Source organism: Triplophysa dalaica, chromosome 16 (genome assembly GCF_015846415.1).
Source record: "Triplophysa dalaica isolate WHDGS20190420 chromosome 16, ASM1584641v1, whole genome shotgun sequence".
Taxonomy (NCBI): Eukaryota; Metazoa; Chordata; class Actinopteri; order Cypriniformes; family Nemacheilidae; genus Triplophysa; species Triplophysa dalaica.
Genome location: NC_079557.1, coordinates 1287938 through 1306217, shown reverse-complemented (window position 1 = coordinate 1306217; position 18280 = coordinate 1287938). Strand labels below are relative to the sequence as shown.

Below are 18280 nucleotides of genomic sequence, written 5' to 3'. Positions count from 1 at the left end.
TACATGTAAAGTGTTACCATCATTCACATTCAATAAATCTACTTGTTTATGTAAATGAGAATTTGTAATCTTTGTTTTGTCACTGTATGTCATTTGTTGGGTAACTGACATGTTTTAAGAGACTGATTATAATGATATGTTTATGATATGTTATATGTGTGTGACTATTTTCTATTAAATATCTTGACGTCTCTTCCATAGGTGAACTGAAGGAGATAAAGCAAGATATCTCCAGTCTGCGATACGAACTCTTGGAGGAGAAATCACAGGCTACAGAGGAGCTTTCTCTTCTCATCCAGAAACTCAGTGAAAAGCTCAACCCTCACCCTGTCCACTCATACTGACCCCACATCAATCCTTCATGAAACACTTCAAGACCAATATAAGCCATTGCTGAAGAGTGTTTACACTGTGCATCTTCATCTTCTGTCTCCATTAATGACAGTGTGAGATGAGATGAGGGGTGGAAGATGAGGTAAATGAGAGCGGACCAGCAGGTGCACTGAAGATTTCATCTTTAAGATTATCGTTAAGTTTCTGAAAATTCTTGCACTTACTCGATCAGACAGCTGTTTACTGGCTCTGTTCACATCCCTGGTCCTGTATGTCTTAGTCACCATGTCATAAATCTGCAAAAAGCTGCCAATTTTTGAACACCACATTCTTCCGTCTCACTCGTTTCTCGCTCGTTTTATTTTTTTGCACAATTTAGTAATGCTCCAAGTGATTTCTGACCAATAACATCCAGGTGAACTAGTTTGGACAAAATGTACGGCAACACATAGGATTCCAGATACTTTATATCAAATTAAATCTAATTTTAAGGACATCTAGACACACCATCAAATATTTCGTATTATACTGATAAATCTAACTTATAAAGATTAAATGTATTTATTTGTCGTGATATTTATTTTATTACATTTTTTCAGGCATTTCAAACAACTGTGTTCAAGAACTCGATATACTACATGATTTATATGTAGGGATGTAACGATTCATTCAGCTCACGGTGAGATTTAATCATGATTTTTATAGAATTAGTTGAGGAAGATTTAAAACGAACAAATGCCCTTTTATTATTTCTCTAATGCTGCACAATTCTTTGTAAAATAAAAATATATTTTATGTCAAATAACAAAACTAAATTGCAGTTTTAAAACAAATTCCAAATAAAATAAAAATGATTGATTCAAAATTCTCTTTAATTTAAACAAACTAAGACTTTGTCTGTGCTTTTCCTAAACTAAAATATCAGCATATCCACCTTTACCAATTTTGCAGGAAAACAGCGGCCCCTGCTGTTCAAAACATGTACTGCGATTTTATAAAGTCTCAACCGACTTTAGTCACATTTAATCGATGTTTAACCAGCTCACGGTCAATCGTTACATCCCTATTTATATGTAATATGAATAGTCAGATATTTCAGTTAGTACAGTGTACAGTATTTCTCAAAAACGTTAGACAGGGATAGTCATACTGGACAAATGCTGTGCTGTTTATATACACTTTGCAATCTATTGCAGTTGTAGATAGGATCACAAACTTTAATAATGAATAAAAACATCTAAGAACTTCTAGCACAAATCTATGGAGGGTAAATGTCACTAAAGATGTCACTGTTGTCATAGTTTAAAGATGGAAAACGGCCTGTGTTTGTGTTTGTGAGACTCATATTGTGGTCAGTAGATGGCGCTGTTTCATTCCTCCAGGTGCAATAGCGCACGCTTACTTCAAGATTATATTGATGAATAATGTACATATAGATATATGAAAGCCGTAGATATGTCCTGATAGACACCTTATATCGTTAATAGTACTCTGGTCTGTATGTAGGCCGGATTTGCCCTCAAATATGTGTTTTTGCTTGTATTTCCTTTTGATTATATATTGAAGCTATGCATTTCATAAAATTAATCAATTCATGTTTAAAGAGATAAACCTCAGATGACACGTCTATATGTATATTACTGTGGTGCGATTGCATAGAGACTTTAAAATGGAAATGTTCTTTTTTTTCTATACAAAATATATTTAAGAAAGTCGGTTTGTTGTCATTCATTTGTGACGAGCAACAGATTCATCAGGGACACACAGAAGTCCATGTTCAAAGCAAATCTGATCCAGACCAAGCAAGATTTCCATCATGAGTATCTTTTACTCTTCTTTTTTTGGTGTTTTATGTTTTATTGTGAGATTACATATTATGTGACGAGACTGCAAACAATACAACTCTCATTTAAAGTTGCATAACATTTATTATTTATGATCCAAATCCCTTTGTAGAATCATTTGGTGTTATTAGACATTACAAATGTCTTAAATTAAAGATGTCTGTCATAAGAGGCCTTGCCTTTAACTCATCATAATGTTGCATTAGTCTGAAGGCATATGACCAAGATAAGAGATGAAGGATTGGTTATGATCTCCAGTAAACAATGTGTAACAAACAAGTGTGTGATCATATGATTCATTCACATGATTTCAGTGCTAAATCTAAGGTCACATGCAAGGTTTAGAAGAATGAGAGTATTATGCCCTGTACGCCCTAAAATATTCACAGAATAAAGCAGGACGTCTTATGTTTGCTTTATTAAATAGAGAATAGCTCTTGCTTCCATCTTTATTCTTCTGGAAGATGTCCGTTATACACACATCTCATGGTCATAAACTGTAATGCATCGCCATACATAATAATCTGTTCTTCTTCCACACTTTCAGATGCACATGAAATATGATTAAGATGCAGTCGAGATGCACAACGTCTTAGAAATAAAGCTCCAGTGTCACGTGTTGTTATTCTCACATCTGCTGTTTAATTCATTCACATGAGGCCTTCTGCTGGGATCAAGTGATGTTCTTTCGTGTTGTATGGTGCCCTGTTTGTGTTTATAACTGTTGACGGTTTCTTTTTATCAACCAGATTTAAAATCCGATTTGTATCCTTTCTACCTAAACATTCAAATACAATTTGTATGCAAGACGTGGAGGCCAAGAACCAAACGGCGCGATTGTTTTACAAATTAAAATGTTTAATTTTTGACAAAAAGGGCGCTTTGAAGAGGACTTTTATTATATCATCCACGATAGATTGTTCCGTTTCTGGTTTCGCGTTTCCTTTTTACAATCTATGGTCAGCACGCGTTCACGTCGCATATAGTATAATAGAAACAATAATTAATTTGACGGTTATAATATCGTAACGAAAAAATGTTGATAGACTACCTTGTATTTTATAGATTAAGTAAAGTCAGGATGGCCGAGCGGTCTAAGGCGCTACGTTCAGGTCGTAGTCTCCTCTGGAGGCGTGGGTTCGAATCCCACTTCTGACAACATTTTTTTCTAAGCTTCTATTACTATTACCGGCAGAGGGCGATAGAGTCAATTGGAAAATGTTAACCCACAGTATGCCTGTTTTTGTTGTGTATTATTGAATAGTTTCTTTTCTGTCTATATATATACATGACACACCCAAACATTTAAATTTATGGTCCACTTTTTTCTCTACCATAATGCTACCATATCATTTATATAGACAGAAAAGAAAGTATTCAATAATAATCAAGGAAAACAGCTATATCACTCAGGTACAGGTAAGAAAACAACATATAATCTTAATGTTCTTGGTTAACAATGGCCTTCTTTGTTGGAATCCTCATACAATATTTAGGTGCAAACTGTTGGACACTTTAAATGTACATGCTTTATGTGAAATAAATATATCTTGTGAACTTTCTTTTTGTCGTGCGCTCTTCTGTGACAGCTTTCATGCAGAATAAAATGTCATGTTAATGTTCATATCATCCCACGTTTGAAGTTAAGCTACACAATGTGATTGACTACCTTTAGGTTTTTGCACTAAATATTAAATGACAACTGTAACATTATCATCTGGGTCTTGAATACAGTTTGTGTAATGTGAACTCGGCGTTGACTCCCTTTGTTATGCGATTAACTGTATGACAGAAGAGGGAAAAGAGCCAGCGCTCCTATTGACGCCGTCATGTTTTGAATAGCTGGGTGTGTCGTGTAAGTGAAGCTTAAATTGTCTGATCATCTCTACTATCATCATGACAAAGCATTTCTAGATAAAGGATAAAAATTCATATGAATAAATCTGGTGCTGTGGGTTTCAAAGACTAAGATTAATTTAAAATCACATTAGTTTATAAAATATAGTTGTCAAGCATGCGTTGTAAATTTTTTGTCATGGTGACCATCAAATAATCTGCATAAACCCTAAAATGCATCGAAAAATGTGTGATGTATATTTTTAACTTATTTTTACATATGTACTGTATATAATGCCTTTTATATTGATGTATTTTGAGAGAGCTTCACATCCTCCACTGTGATATAAAACAATAAGCAGATATCGCAGGTGTGCGATATCTTACCGTCTTTAAGTCTAGTATTAACGTTGTCATAAACAACACAATTTAAGAGTCACAGGTCATGAAAAGGCACCTCAAGATGAGAATTTTTTTAATCATTCACTCCCCTCTTGTGTCATGTCAAACCGGTTCGAGTCTCTTTCATTTGCAGAACACATTGTGGACACAAAACCACTGAAACATTTCTCGAAATATCTTCTTTTGTGTTTTACCGAAGAAAGAATCTGAAACAGGTTTATAAGGATGACAGAATTTTAATTTTGGTTGAACTTTCCCTTTTAAAATGACTTAAAGATCTGTCCCAGATTTCTTCATGATTCAACCTGTGGAACAGTACAGCAATAACTAGATACACAATGTCAACACAGTATTTTGCAGTAAGCACTTCTTACATAACCAGAGCAAACACTCACTTCTTTAGATTGTATAGATTGATTTGGGTGCGGACATTTTTTTGTCAAACATGATAGATATGTTTTTACATTTTACTGAATTGGTCCACCTTTTCACTATTCAAATGTGCCAAGTCACGATGACCGAGAAATACGTTTAAAAATCAGTAAAGGTAGAATTTGCGCAGCACACAGACAGTTCTCTTCGACCCGAGCGTTTGTGATCCAGGCCGCAAGAAACAAGAGTAAGAGCGTTTATTTCACTATAATGAAGTTTTGCACAAATGTGAATCTCTGTTGAAGTTGTGTTTGACTCTCATGCTGATGTTATCATGTTTAGTGACTTCACTCAAGTTGTGGTATTTCCCAACAAAAGGTGCGTATGAATGATTCACGTTCACAACAGTTACCTGCACAGGTGAATTAAAAGAATGTGTAATGTAATGTGACAATGCACTTTCTCCATAATGGATTTCTTCAGCTGCTGCTGGGAGTATTTGATATTGTTTTATTCAGTATTTCACAGTGAAATATAAATGTTGCTCTGGATTTGTGAGATGAATGTGAATGGTGTTGTGTTGTGTTGCGTCAGGTCGAGCAGAAGCTGTGCGGTTGATGTTGAAGGATCAGGGTACAGACTGGGAGGATATTGCAGTAACCGGTCAGGAGTGGCCCACTGTTAAGCAAAGCTGTGTGAGTAACCAACAGCCTAAAGATAACAGCTCTCAGAGCTGATGATTCCTTTCACTTCTGAATTAATTAAAAGACAGAAAATGTTATTTCACATGTTCAAGTTTGAGACTCTTTAACTCAAATGGTTAAGAAGACGAATAGCTAGTTCGTTGACACAGGGATATGATGCTAATCTCTTGTGTTCAGCACTGTTACTCTGGTGAGATGAGTAAGAGGCTCCTCAGGGATATGAATGTTGGCATTTATTAAAGGTGCAGTGTATTATTTTTCTGGTCAGAAGTGAAAAAATTCAAACAGTTTTCTAAAACGCTCCCGTCTTCATTAGCAAAACGGTAGTCTCGCGCTTTATTTGGCCAAGGCCCTCCCTAGAGACCTATGACTTACAGGTAAAGCAACCAATCACGTTTCGTTTTGTGCCGCATCATATTTAGAGGTAAGAGACTGGTGTACATTCACGAACATGTAAAAGGTTGCCGTGAAACTCGCAAACTTTGAGAATTTAAGCGTTTAGTCGGTCGTGACGAATTCTTATAGCAAACGTTGTAAACACGACTGCCTACTGGTCAGATCAGACAGCTTCTTGTTGTTTCCTGGCTGACCGTTAAAGAACGCGACACACACATTTCCTGGAAATCCTGTGAAATTCAACCAATCAGATGACGACTTCAAACGTGCTGAAGTGTTTCCAGAAAAGTGTGCCTTCACACTTGACTTTTTCGATGCTGCTAGCGTTATAATACTATTGAGTAAACGCTGTTTTCAAAAAAATCCTGAACACTTTTTTAAACGCCAGCGTCTTTTTCTGCAGCTCAGAGCGTCTTTCTTAGTTGAAAAAGGTTAACTTTTTTGAAAAAACACCCTACGTCAAGCTTCTTTTCCCCAGCTAACCAATGACAGAGACCTGTCGTTTCCAAAAGAGCATGCGAGGAACGTGATTGGTCAAGAAGGCTCCAGTTTGAAAAAATTAATTGGCGGCCGTAGTGCGCAATGCAGTTATTCATATTAGTTCATAGTGCATTAACTAATTTTAAGAGTGACAACGTTTGATTATAATAAGTAAATGCTGAAATTAACATGAATTAATATGAATAAATGCTGTAGAAGTATAGTTCATGTTAGCTAATGCATTAACTTATTGTTAACGAATAGCACCTCATTGTAAATTGTTACCAGACAAACATACAGTCCCGCCTCAAACTCATGCCATTGTGTGAGCCAGTGTTGTTTTGTCTAACTGGACAGGGTGCTCAAACCAAAGTCCAATGCTTAGAAACAATAAATTATAAATTATTTTTATTATCACTGTAATATACTGTATTGTTTTATTGGCTGATACTTCAATGAAAATTGCATTACACACGGCTTAGCAGCAGGTTTCTTACTGTAGATTTAATTTACTCTTTTGTTTTAAACATAAACTTACCTTGTTCTTATAATTTCTTTCATAAAACAAGACTAAATATCTAAGGTCACTTTTCTTGTTATGTCAACGAAACGTTTTACAGTGCACTTAAGCAGGTTTAAATCATGTGTGTCTATATCATAAACAGTCACAGGGAGAGAATAACAGAAATATTTTTTTCTGTTTGTGCATGTGTTGTTGAAACAGCTCTTTGGCCAGTTGCCTAAACTGGAAGACGGAAACCTGACTTTGTACCAGACGAATGCTATCCGGCGACACTTGGCACGCAAACTAGGTGACTATGAGAATGAACTTCAACCACCTCTCCTCATTTCAGTCTCTGTCTGCTTTAAAAAAGATGAACTTAGGCAAAACATTCAATCAGATTCAAACCAATAAAATATCACCTGTGATATATTATTTTTAACTTTATTTATTCTGTCTTTGTGCTGCAGGGGTGTATGGGCAAAATGAAAGAGATGCTGCTTTGATTGACATGATGGATGATTCCCTCGTTGATCTTCTAGGAAAATACATGAAGCTCATTTATCAGGAATACGTAAGTTTAAGCTTTCACTGTGTTGTCTTTCAAACAATGCAGCAAGACAATAGGTTGCGTAACCGGTAATACTCAAGCAAACTGTGTCTCTGTTAGGACACCGGAAAAGAGAAATATCTCCAGGAACTGCCTGAAAATCTCGGACGCTACGAAAAAATCCTGAGCGGCAATAAAGGAGGATTTCTGATCGGCACACAGGTGATTTTATAAAGTCAAATGGAAGATTTTGACGACCACAAATTCCCAAGAATGTGACGCAACTCACATTCTGGAACAGAAGCGTTGATGTTAGATTTTTTCCTCCACAGATCTCGTTTGCAGACTATCTGCTGCTGTCGCTCCTCTTATATCATCAGGTTCTCTGTCAGTCCTGTCTGGACTCTTTTCCCACCCTGAGAACTTATCTGGACAGAATGTGTGCCAGACCCAACCTGCAGACTTATCTCCAGAGCGACGCTTACAAGAGCAAACCCATCAATGCCAACGGAAAACAATAAACTATACTCACAGAGTCCAAATCTAGCAAACCCAGAAATATTCACCTGAAAAATCGTGCTTGTGAAACTAATTGTGAACTAGCAAAAGCACATTGTCACTGATTTCCAAAGCTGTAAAACTGGTTTAATAAATGTTATTTTCTACATTGAAATGTGTGTTTAGTAAAACAGAACGTTATTACGTGTTTAAAATTCTTATTACAAACTTGCTGTGACTTTAAGCAGTTTAATATTTGTGGATGTGCAGAATCAAAATAAAACTTTTCATCTCACATACTGCGACGTGTTCTGATAATGAACTCAATAAGGGTTTACTGGTTTATTTATTAAAAAACATCCATGTACATCCATACTCAGTTTGGGTAAGTTACTCTCAAAAAGTAATGCATTACTAGTTACATATTCAATAGTGTAATTAGATTACTCTACAAATAACTCTTCAAAAAGTATTTTATTACTTATTAATTACTTTCTATTTCCTACCTCAACCTTGACTAGTTAGAATTAGAAGTGATTCGAGGACAGACATGAAACAGCTCTTTGAATTCATTCAAATGATATTAAACTAAACCACATAAAGTATTCTCATTAACTGACCAGTATTACTAATGTGGGAAGGATTCATTTCCACTATTGTTTATATAACACAGTATTAAGATTAATTACAATAGAAGTAACTGTACATAAAATAAAGAAAATAAAAGTAGTCCCTTACTGTACTTTTTCAGTAGAAACGTAATTAAGTTACAGTAACTGATAACTTAGTAACTAGTTACACCCAACACTGTCCATTATACATCCATGTATAACACAAGCGGCAGAATTCTCTGCCGGAACAGAACAATTTACTTGAAGTGTATTTTTCCTACACAGAGAGCTGAACCGGAAGAACCAGTTCCTGTAAAATAACAACATGTGCTCTACAGCCTTTATCTAAAGAGCATTAATTATACATTTGATCATGTTTCAGTACGTGTGTTCACTGGAAATCAAACCCATGACACCCTGCTCAACAGAAAACACTACATGAACTTCTGAGTCTTTAGTTTGTTTATGTGTGGTGGCTGTAATCTCCAGTGCTCGGCTGTTCCCCAGGTGAGATGAGTAACAAGCTCCTTGGAGATGTTGAGAAGTGCTAAAGCAAGATGTGTGTGAGGGCTTTAACAATCTAAACCAAAACCGTAATGAAGTTCAGCTATTTTATGCACATCTAGTGTTTACAAAAAGTGTGCGTCGCCCCAACACTTCATGTGTCTTTCATTGGTCTTTCAAACAGGTTGTCCCACTAACGGAATGAAACAACAACGGCTGTTTTAAAAATGATAACATACTTCTCTTGCTCTGAGAAACATGTGAGGTGATCCACAATAAAACACTATATGTGATGCTGGACAACAAAATTAATCTTAAAGTCGGCATGATATAAAAAACTATTTTGAGTCTCCTCCTTTGTGCCCTCGATGCGGTCTTCAGCGAAGCTGTCGTGGATGTCGGACATTTACGTTAACATGACGGATACATTCTTAAATGTATGTTTTGATAAAATTCAAGATTCATTTATTAATAAGATACTTATTCACATTATTTATTTTCTATTAAGCCAGCTATTCAAGAATGAAAACTTTTAATGCAGTGTATTTTCTTACTTAAGGTAGTAAGCTATGTTTTGTATTACTGGTTTTGTGATACAGGGTCAAATATTTGTCAAGGTAATTCAAGACAATGTTTTATAAGATCAGCTCTCATTGGCTAAAAACGATATCTATTGGGATATTGAGACAGGAAAATACAAAAATCCACAGGAACTTCCTGAAATTCCTGCCCTTTATGAAAGAATCCTGAAACAATGGAGATTAAAAAACAATATTTAACCTTTTTTACTGTCTTTATATCTATTCATTATCTTATCATGTATGATAAAAAAGTGAGATCTGTTTCTTAGTGAATTCTAAACATGTAGGCTATGATAAACTATTTTTTTATATTAAACATCACATGCATTTTTACATTCTAAATGGCCAACAACTTGCAGGGAGTCACAAACACATTCCTGACACACTTTCATCACCCTGTGATCTTATCATTACATGGTACGTGGATTGTCAACTGTATGCATGCATGCAATGGTATAGGTGAGCTCTCATTAGTATGCATGCAGCTATCATGTGTACAGAAGTATACGTGGATTGTCATCAGTATGCATGAGGTAGTTCTGGTCATCAGTCAGTAGTTTGCATGCAGCAGTATAAACTATTGCCTACATATTGGCTGTCACTATGTGTGCGTGCTGTAGTATTGGTGAGCCGTATACTACAATACGTGGCGTAGTACGCAGTCACGCTCTTTGCGTGCGAAGAGAGCGCGTGCATGACTCAGCAGTACTCGGCGATTATAAAGGGCGAGACAGTTTCTCTTCTGCACTTAAACCAGGACCAACACACTTCACTACTCTCCAATAGATCCTACACGAGTAAGTCGAGATTCTCTTTATGCAGTCTTGTGAACTTTGTGGTGTTGTAGTTGCGCAATAATAACCATCATGCAAATATGTTTTACAATCACTGTCATTCACTCTGTATGTTCCGCGTTCACATGTGTGACATTTATCGTGTTTTACTCTTTGTTTCGCAGTGTCTCCGTACACACTCACATACTTCGCCGTGAAAGGTTTGTAAAGTAGCTTTCTGGTCACGTGATGAACCCTCAGAGTCTGGAAAGTGTTGTGTTATGACGTTAAATATTACACAATGTGTCTGCACACAAAATAATTTACACGCAACATGTGATCACTCCACATTTGATTCGTTTTTGTTTAGTTGCAAAACTTTGCAAAATGTACAATATTATTTTGTCAAAAACATCTTTGGGTGTAGTGTATAATGTTTATCTACATTGTCAACCGTTGTATTACTTATTTGTAATAATATAACAGCTCATAGATTAATGAATAAACTCTCTGTTTTTGCGAAGGGCCCTTCGAAGTGACAGTCATGGCGGCTGTACTGAAGGGTCTTTCCAAACCCAAGTGCTCATAACTGGCCACTTCAAAGGGCCCTTCAGAATGAAGGATTTCGAAGGGTAGAAATGATGTTCACTTCGGGCCCCCATGATTCGTTGCGCAGATTCCTTTCGTGGTGACACCGCCTCCTTATGGGTGTGGGATGATGAAACACAAGGGCACTTCAAGAACCTGTTGTTTGGTCCCCTACACCCTTTAACCCTTGAAAGCTCTCACTCCGGAGGGTAAACTATTCGAAGGGCTTAGGGCATAGGGATGAGCCCTTCGAAATGGAACGCAGGAAATGTGTATCACACAATTGGGAAATGACATCTGCACTTCACGAAAATCAATTCATAAATTCTCATGCAGTCATTTCATCATTCCGGCTGCACTTTTCAGGCCTGAGCATCACCGTATGTGTTTAAATGAAGTTTAAAGGATGTTAGTGTGCAGTTGCTATGGTGACAGCCTCCTCACCCGGTGTCACTTTCATCTCGCAGGTCGATGCAGTGCCCTGAAGATCATGCTGGCTGACCAGAACCAGACATGGAAGGAGACCCTGGTGACCTTTGATGAGTGGGGGAAAGGCGATTTAAAAAAAACCTGCGTGAGTTTCACCCTTAACAGTCTCGATGGATGATCATGAGCTAAAGTTCTTAATCTGAAACCTGCTTTTGGTTAATTTAGGTCTTTGGTCAGTTACCCAAGTTTGAGGATGGCGACTTGGTCCTGTTTCAGTCCAATGCCATGCTGAGACATGTGGGTCGCAAACATGGTAATTATTCCCACTTTACTGCGTTTTTAATATACTCCACATCTCTTAAATTGATGTATATTCTTTAAGGTATGCATATGTTCTGCATGCTTAAAATATCCAGATGATCCATACTACCCAGATTTAATGGGACATGAGGAAATGTTTTTTGGGGTTTCTACTTTTTAATTGCACAAGTATGCATAGTCCTAAAACTGATATTTGAGGACTAGTGTGATGTCCATGTGTCATGTTACACACGTGTGCTAATGCAATGCTTTTCCTTAAGGTGCATATGGAAAGAACGACCACGAGGCTGCTCACATTGACATGATGAATGACGGCGTTGAAGATTTACGCTTAAAATATATGAAGTTGATCTACCAGGAATATGTGAGTTCCTGTTTAGGTTACTAAATAAATCGGTTGTTATTTAAAAAAGCTGTTTACTGTTCTTTTAAAATCTGTTGACCGGATATTTGTAACTTGTTTGATTTGCGTCTGTAGGAGACCGGGAAAGACGCGTACATCAAAGATCTGGCCAATCATCTCTCAAAATTCGAAGCCTTTTTGGCCAAAAACAAATCTGGATTCCTGGTTGGTGATAAGGTGAGATGTCCAGTTGTGTAGAGATGACAGAAGTCTCCAGGGTGTGTGTGTGTTGTGCATTATGGCTAACTGAATGTCTCCTGACAGATCTCATTTGCGGACTACAACCTGTTCGACCTTCTGCTGAATCACAAAGTCCTTTGCTCCACCTGTCTGGACTCCTTCCCCACTCTCAAGAAATTTGTGGACATGATGTCCGCTCGTCCCAAAATCAAAGCCCTCCTGGAGTCTGAAGACTTCAAGAAGCTTCCAATCAATGGAAATGGCAAACAGTGATTCTTCAACACACTCATCTCAAACCATGGTACTCTCTGTTAAAAGGCCTTAACTGGTGCTCAGTAGTTAGCAAAATCCCCCGTGTCTTTATATGAAAATACATTTTGTACGTTTTTACCAAACGACATCTAAATAAATAAAGCATTACAATTTCAGATGAACTGTGTCAATGCTGTTCTTTCCGTTTTGAGACCTCTGCGCATTTTGCTTCACTTTTTGAGCATTTCTCATCTCAATAGGTGATTTACATTCATGCATTTGGCAGATACTTAAATACACCAGATACTTTTATACTTCTTAACTCTCTTCATGTGTTCCTATCTTATCATGTATGATTCAAACACAATGACATCTTTTTCTATACAATTACAAACATCGCATCCATTTTTGTATATAGTTGTACATAGCCAACAGCTTGCAGGGAGTCAAAAAACCCATTTCCGGCACACTTTCAACACCCTGTGATCTTATTACATGAGACCCGACACATTCCAGCTATGCAGTACACATTCATGACGCCATCATGTATGATTTTATATAGTGGATGGAGAATTCAATTCACATGCATCAAGTATCCATAACACCTGCACTACCTGTGGATGCTAAAACTCTATAACAGGTCTGTCATTAGTATGCAAGCAGTTGTGTACATACAGAAGTATACGTGGATTGTCATCAGTATGCATGAGGTAGTGCTGGTCATCAGTCAGTAGTTTGCATGCAGCAGTATAAACTATTGGCTACATATTTGCTGTCACTATGTGAGCCGTCAGAAGTGTACGTGGCGTAGTACGCAGTCACGCTCTTTGCGTGCGAAGAGAGCGCGTGCATGACTCAGCAGTACTCGGCGATTATAAAGGGCGAGACAGTTTCTCTTCTGCACTTAAACCAGGACCAACACACTTCACTACTCTCCAATAGATCCTACACGAGTAAGTCGAGCTTTTCTTTATGCAGTCTTGTAAACTTTGTGGTGTTGTAGTTACGCAATAATAACCATCATGCAAATATGTTTTACAATCACTGTCATTCACTCTGTATGTTCCGCGTTCACATGTGTGACATTAATCGTGTTTTACTCTTTGTTTCGCAGTGTCTCCGTACACACTCACATACTTCGCCGTGAAAGGTTTGTAAAGTAGCTTTCTGGTCACGTGATGAACCCTCAGAGTCCGGAAAGTGTTGTGTTATGCGGTTAAATATTACACAATGTGTCTGCACACAAAAGAAGTTACACGCAACATGTGATCACTCCACAATTGATTCGTTTTTTAGATTTGCTTGCAACTTTCGCAAAATGTAAAATATTATTTTCTCAAAAATATCTTTGGGTGTAATGTTTAACATTGTAGTGTTTAATATGTATCCATATTGAAGTTTAAAGGATGTTAGTGTGCAGTTGCTATGGTGACAGCCTCCTCACCCGGTGTCACTTTCATCTCACAGGTCGATGCAGTGCCCTGATGATCATGCTGGCTGACCAGAACCAGACATGGAAGGAGAACGCGCTGACCTTTGATGAGTGGGGGAAAGGTGATTTAAAAAAAACCTGCGTGAGTTTCACCCTTAACAGTCTCGATGGATGATCATGAGCTAAAGTTCTTAATCTGAAACCTGCTTTTGGTTAATTTAGGTCTTTGGTCAGTTACCCAAGTTTGAGGATGGCGACTTTGTCCTGTTTCAGTCCAACGCCATGCTGAGACATGTGGGTCGCAAACATGGTAATTATTCCCACTTTACTGCGTTTTTAATATACCCCACATCTCTTAAATTGATGTATATTCTTTAAGGTATGCATATGTTCTGCATGCTTAAAATATCCAGATGATCCATACTACCCAGATTTAATGGGACATGAGGAAATGTTTTTTGGGGTTTCTACTTTTTAATTGCACAAGTATGCATAGTCCTAAAAACTGATATTTGAGGACTAGTGTGATGTCCATGTGTCATGTTACACACGTGTGCTAATGCAATGCTTTTCCTTAAGGTGCATATGGAAAGAACGACCACGAGGCTGCTCACATTGACATGATGAATGACGGCGTTGAAGATTTACGCTTAAAATATCTAAAGTTGATCTACCAGGAATATGTGAGTTACAAAATAAATCTGTTCTTATTTTAAAAAGCTGTTTTCTGTTCTTTTAAAATCTGTTGACCGGATATTTGTAACTTGTTTGATTTGCGTCTGTAGGAGACCGGGAAAGACGCGTACATCAAAGATCTGGCCAATCATCTCTCAAAATTCGAAGCCTTTATGGCCAAAAACAAATCTGGATTCCTGGTTGGTGATAAGGTGAGATGTCCAGTTGTGTAGAGATGACAGAAGTCTCCAGGGTGTGTGTGTGTTGTGCATTATGGCTAACTGAATGTCTCCTGACAGATCTCATTTGCGGACTACAACCTGTTCGACCTTCTGCTGAATCACAAAGTCCTTTGCTCCACCTGTCTGGACTCCTTCCCCACTCTCAAGAAATTTGTGGACATGATGTCCGCTCGTCCCAAAATCAAAGCCCTCCTGGAGTCTGAAGACTTCAAGAAGCTTCCAATCAATGGAAATGGCAAACAGTGATTCTTCAACACACTCATCTCGGACCATGGTACTCTCTGTTAAAAGTCCTTAACTGGTGCTCAGTAGTTAGCAAAATCCCCCGTGTCTTTATATGAAAATACATTTTGTACGTTTTTACCAAATGACATCTAAATAAATAAAGCATTACAATTTCAAAACGCCATCATGTATGATTTTATATAGTGGATGGAGAATTCAATTCACATGCATCAAGTATCCATAACACCTGCACTACCTGTGGATGCTAAAACTCTATAACAGGTCTGTCATTAGTATGCAAGCAGTTGTGTACATACAGAAGTATACGTGGATTGTCATCAGTATGCATGAGGTAGTGCTGGTCATCAGTCAGTAGTTTGCATGCAGCAGTATAAACCAGTGCCTACATATTGGCTGTCACTATGTGAGCCGTCAGAAGTGTACGTGGCGTAGTACGCAGTCACGCTCTTTGCGTGAGAGCGCGTGCATGACTCAGCAGTACTCGGCGATTATAAAAGGCGAGACAGTTTCTCTTCTGCACTTAAACCAGGACCAACACACTTCACTACTCTCCAATAGATCCTACACGAGTAAGTATACCTCTTTATGTGCTCCGTGCATTTTAATAATTATGCATTAGAATACACTTTGACGTTTTTCGGAAGTTGTCACATTGCTGTGCCATAGCAATAAAAACAGCCTTTGCAAAATCTCCAGACTTTATATCGCTGCAGTGTGCTTATGTAATACTGTACAAGCATTACACGATCTTCTGTCGTTTACCTAAAGTTTCGCTGTTAATATGAGTTCATGCACGCATGGGTTATGTAATGCAGACACGCTCGTGCGTTGAAAACACGAAATATAGCTCGAGATTTTCTTTATGCAGTCTTGTAAACTTTGTGGTGTTGTAGCTGCGCAATAATAACCATCATGCAAATATGTTTTACAATCACTGTCATTCACTCTGTATGTTCCGCGTTCACATGTGTGACATTAATCGTGTTTTACTCTTTGTTTCGCAGTGTCTCCGTACACACTCACATACTTCGCCGTGAAAGGTTTGTAAAGTAGCTTTCTGGTCACGTGATGAACCCTCAGAGTCCGGAAAGTGTTGTGTTATGACGTTAAATATTACACAATGTGTCTGCACACAAAAGAAGTTACACGCAACATGTGATCACTCCACATTTGATTCGTTTTTTAGATTTGCTTGCAACTTTCGCAAAATGTACAATATTATTTTGTCAAAAATATCTTTGGGTGTAATGATTAACATTGTCGTGTTTAATATGTATCCATATTGTCAACAATTGTATTTGCTTATTTGTAATGATTTAACAGCTCATAGATTAATGAATGCACTCTCTGTTTTGCGAAATGTTTATTTTATTGGTCCACTGATCATCTTTGGCAGGCTCTCCTGCTCTTGGTTATCCAATCAAAATCTAGTACAAGGCATTTGACCCAGATTAGTGAGGAGGCGCTTCAGCCCACACACTGTGTATCACAAAATTGGGAAATGACATCTGAGCTCAACAAAAATCAATTCATAAATTCACATGCAGTCATTTCATCATTCCAGCTGCACTTTTCAGGCCTGAGCATCACCGTATGTGTTTCAATGAAGTTTAAAGGATGCGGTTGCTATGGTGACGGCCTCCTGACCTGTGTCATGTGCATCTTGCAGGTCGATGCGGTGCCCTGAAGATCATGCTGGCTGACCAGAACCAGACATGGAAGGAGAACCTGGTGACCTTTGATGAGTGGGGGAAAGGCGATTTAAAAAAAACCTGCGTGAGTTTTCATACTTTGCTTTAGAATTATTAATTGCCAGTCTCAACGCCTCCATTTTCTATTTAATGGATGATCCCCGAAGTTCTTGGTCTGAAATCTCTTTGTTATTTTAGGTCTATGGTCAATTGCCCAAGTTTGAGGATGGCGACTTGGTCCTGTTTCAGTCCAATGCCATGCTGAGACATGTGGGTCGCAAACATGGTAATTATTCCCACTCTCTGTGTTTTTGAATAAAATCAAACAGTCGTTTACTCTGTACATATTCATCTTGGATGATCCGTACTACCCAGTTTTATGGGACAAAGAGTAATTTGGGTTTTCACTTTTTAAACTGTATATTCACCAGTATCCAGAGACCTAACAGGGTGTCATGTTACACACGTGTGCTAATGCAATGCTTTTCCTACAGGTGCATATGGAAAGAACGACCACGAGGCTGCTCACATTGACATGATGAATGACGGCGTTGAAGATTTACGCTTAAAATATATTAAGTTGATCTACCAGGAATATGTGAGTTCCTGTTTAGGTTACTAAATAAATCTGTTCTTATTTTAAAAAGCTGTTTACTGTTCTTTGAAAATATGAAAAATCTGTTTTTTTGTAACTTGTTTGATTTGTGTCTGAAGGAGACCGGGAAAGACGCGTACATCAAAGATCTGGCCAATCATCTCTCAAAATTCGAAGCCTTTATGGCCAAAAACAAATCTGGATTCCTGGTTGGTGATAAGGTGAGATGTCCAGTTGTGTAGAGATGACAGAAGTCTCCAGGGTGTGTGTGTGTTGTGCATTATGGCTAACTGAATGTCTCCTGACAGATCTCATTTGCGGACTACAACCTGTTCGACCTTCTGCTGAATCACAAAGTCCTTTGCTCCACCTGTCTGGACTCCTTCCCCACTCTCAAGAAATTTGTGGACATGATGTCCGCTCGTCCCAAAATCAAAACCCTCCTGGAGTCTGAAGACTTCAAGAAGCTTCCAATCAATGGAAATGGCAAACAGTGATTCTTCTATACGCTCGTCTCGGACCATGGTACTCACTGTTAAAAGGCTATTACTATTGATCAATGTCTAGAAAAATCCCCCGTGTCTTTATATGAAATTCATTTTGTATGTTTAACTGTTTTTGATGGTTGTTCGTAACTAACATGTATGTATGAATTGCACTAAATAAAGCATTACAATTTCATGTGTCAATGCTGTTTGACTTGAACATTTTTAAAATCCATTAAATAAAACGTTTAGCCATTTTAAAACTCCTTGTTTAAGAATATGTGCTACTTAACATATACATCAAAGCTACTGCATTTTTCATGTTAATGTGTGATTTAATATTCCTAGCTGCTAA

General features: G+C 37.8%; 5 protein-coding genes and 1 non-coding gene across 7 annotated transcripts in view; all 6 read left to right on the top strand.

Moving 5' to 3' along the window:
- Positions 1 to 2513, top strand: part of trpc3 (transient receptor potential cation channel, subfamily C, member 3) — a 30908-nt gene extending 28395 nt beyond the window's left edge. For both annotated transcript variants that reach the window (XM_056769482.1, XM_056769483.1), the window contains one exon: positions 202 to 2513. In XM_056769482.1, the coding sequence (XP_056625460.1) occupies positions 202 to 344 (143 nt within the window). In that variant the 3' untranslated portion in view covers positions 345 to 2513. The remainder of the gene's footprint in view (positions 1 to 201) is intronic.
- Positions 2514 to 3252: 739 nt separating this feature from the next.
- On the top strand, positions 3253 to 3335 carry trnal-cag (transfer RNA leucine (anticodon CAG)). The gene has a single exon. It is a non-coding gene; the product is annotated as a tRNA-Leu (tRNA).
- A 1556-nt stretch (positions 3336 to 4891) lies between these two features.
- On the top strand, positions 4892 to 8086 carry LOC130437847 (glutathione S-transferase P-like). The gene is made up of 7 exons (XM_056769484.1): positions 4892 to 5034; positions 5130 to 5165; positions 5382 to 5482; positions 7092 to 7179; positions 7340 to 7443; positions 7540 to 7641; positions 7752 to 8086. Coding segments are annotated over exons 1-7 (621 nt in total). The 5' UTR covers positions 4892 to 5033; the 3' UTR covers positions 7941 to 8086.
- Positions 8087 to 10287: 2201 nt separating this feature from the next.
- On the top strand, positions 10288 to 12735 carry LOC130437868 (glutathione S-transferase P-like). The gene is made up of 7 exons (XM_056769511.1): positions 10288 to 10410; positions 10572 to 10607; positions 11442 to 11548; positions 11629 to 11716; positions 11985 to 12088; positions 12203 to 12304; positions 12392 to 12735. The coding sequence occupies exons 1-7, from the start codon at positions 10308 to 10310 to the stop codon at positions 12578 to 12580; spliced, it is 729 nt and encodes a 242-aa protein (XP_056625489.1). The 5' UTR covers positions 10288 to 10307; the 3' UTR covers positions 12581 to 12735.
- Positions 12736 to 13389: 654 nt separating this feature from the next.
- LOC130437869 (glutathione S-transferase P-like) lies at positions 13390 to 15317 on the top strand. The gene is made up of 7 exons (XM_056769512.1): positions 13390 to 13512; positions 13674 to 13709; positions 14027 to 14133; positions 14214 to 14301; positions 14571 to 14674; positions 14777 to 14878; positions 14966 to 15317. The coding sequence occupies exons 1-7, from the start codon at positions 13410 to 13412 to the stop codon at positions 15152 to 15154; spliced, it is 729 nt and encodes a 242-aa protein (XP_056625490.1). The 5' UTR covers positions 13390 to 13409; the 3' UTR covers positions 15155 to 15317.
- A 283-nt stretch (positions 15318 to 15600) lies between these two features.
- On the top strand, positions 15601 to 18129 carry gstp1.2 (glutathione S-transferase pi 1.2). The gene is made up of 7 exons (XM_056769510.1): positions 15601 to 15723; positions 16159 to 16194; positions 16824 to 16930; positions 17044 to 17131; positions 17340 to 17443; positions 17560 to 17661; positions 17749 to 18129. The coding sequence occupies exons 1-7, from the start codon at positions 15621 to 15623 to the stop codon at positions 17935 to 17937; spliced, it is 729 nt and encodes a 242-aa protein (XP_056625488.1). The 5' UTR covers positions 15601 to 15620; the 3' UTR covers positions 17938 to 18129.
- The last annotated feature ends 151 nt before the right edge of the window (positions 18130 to 18280 follow it).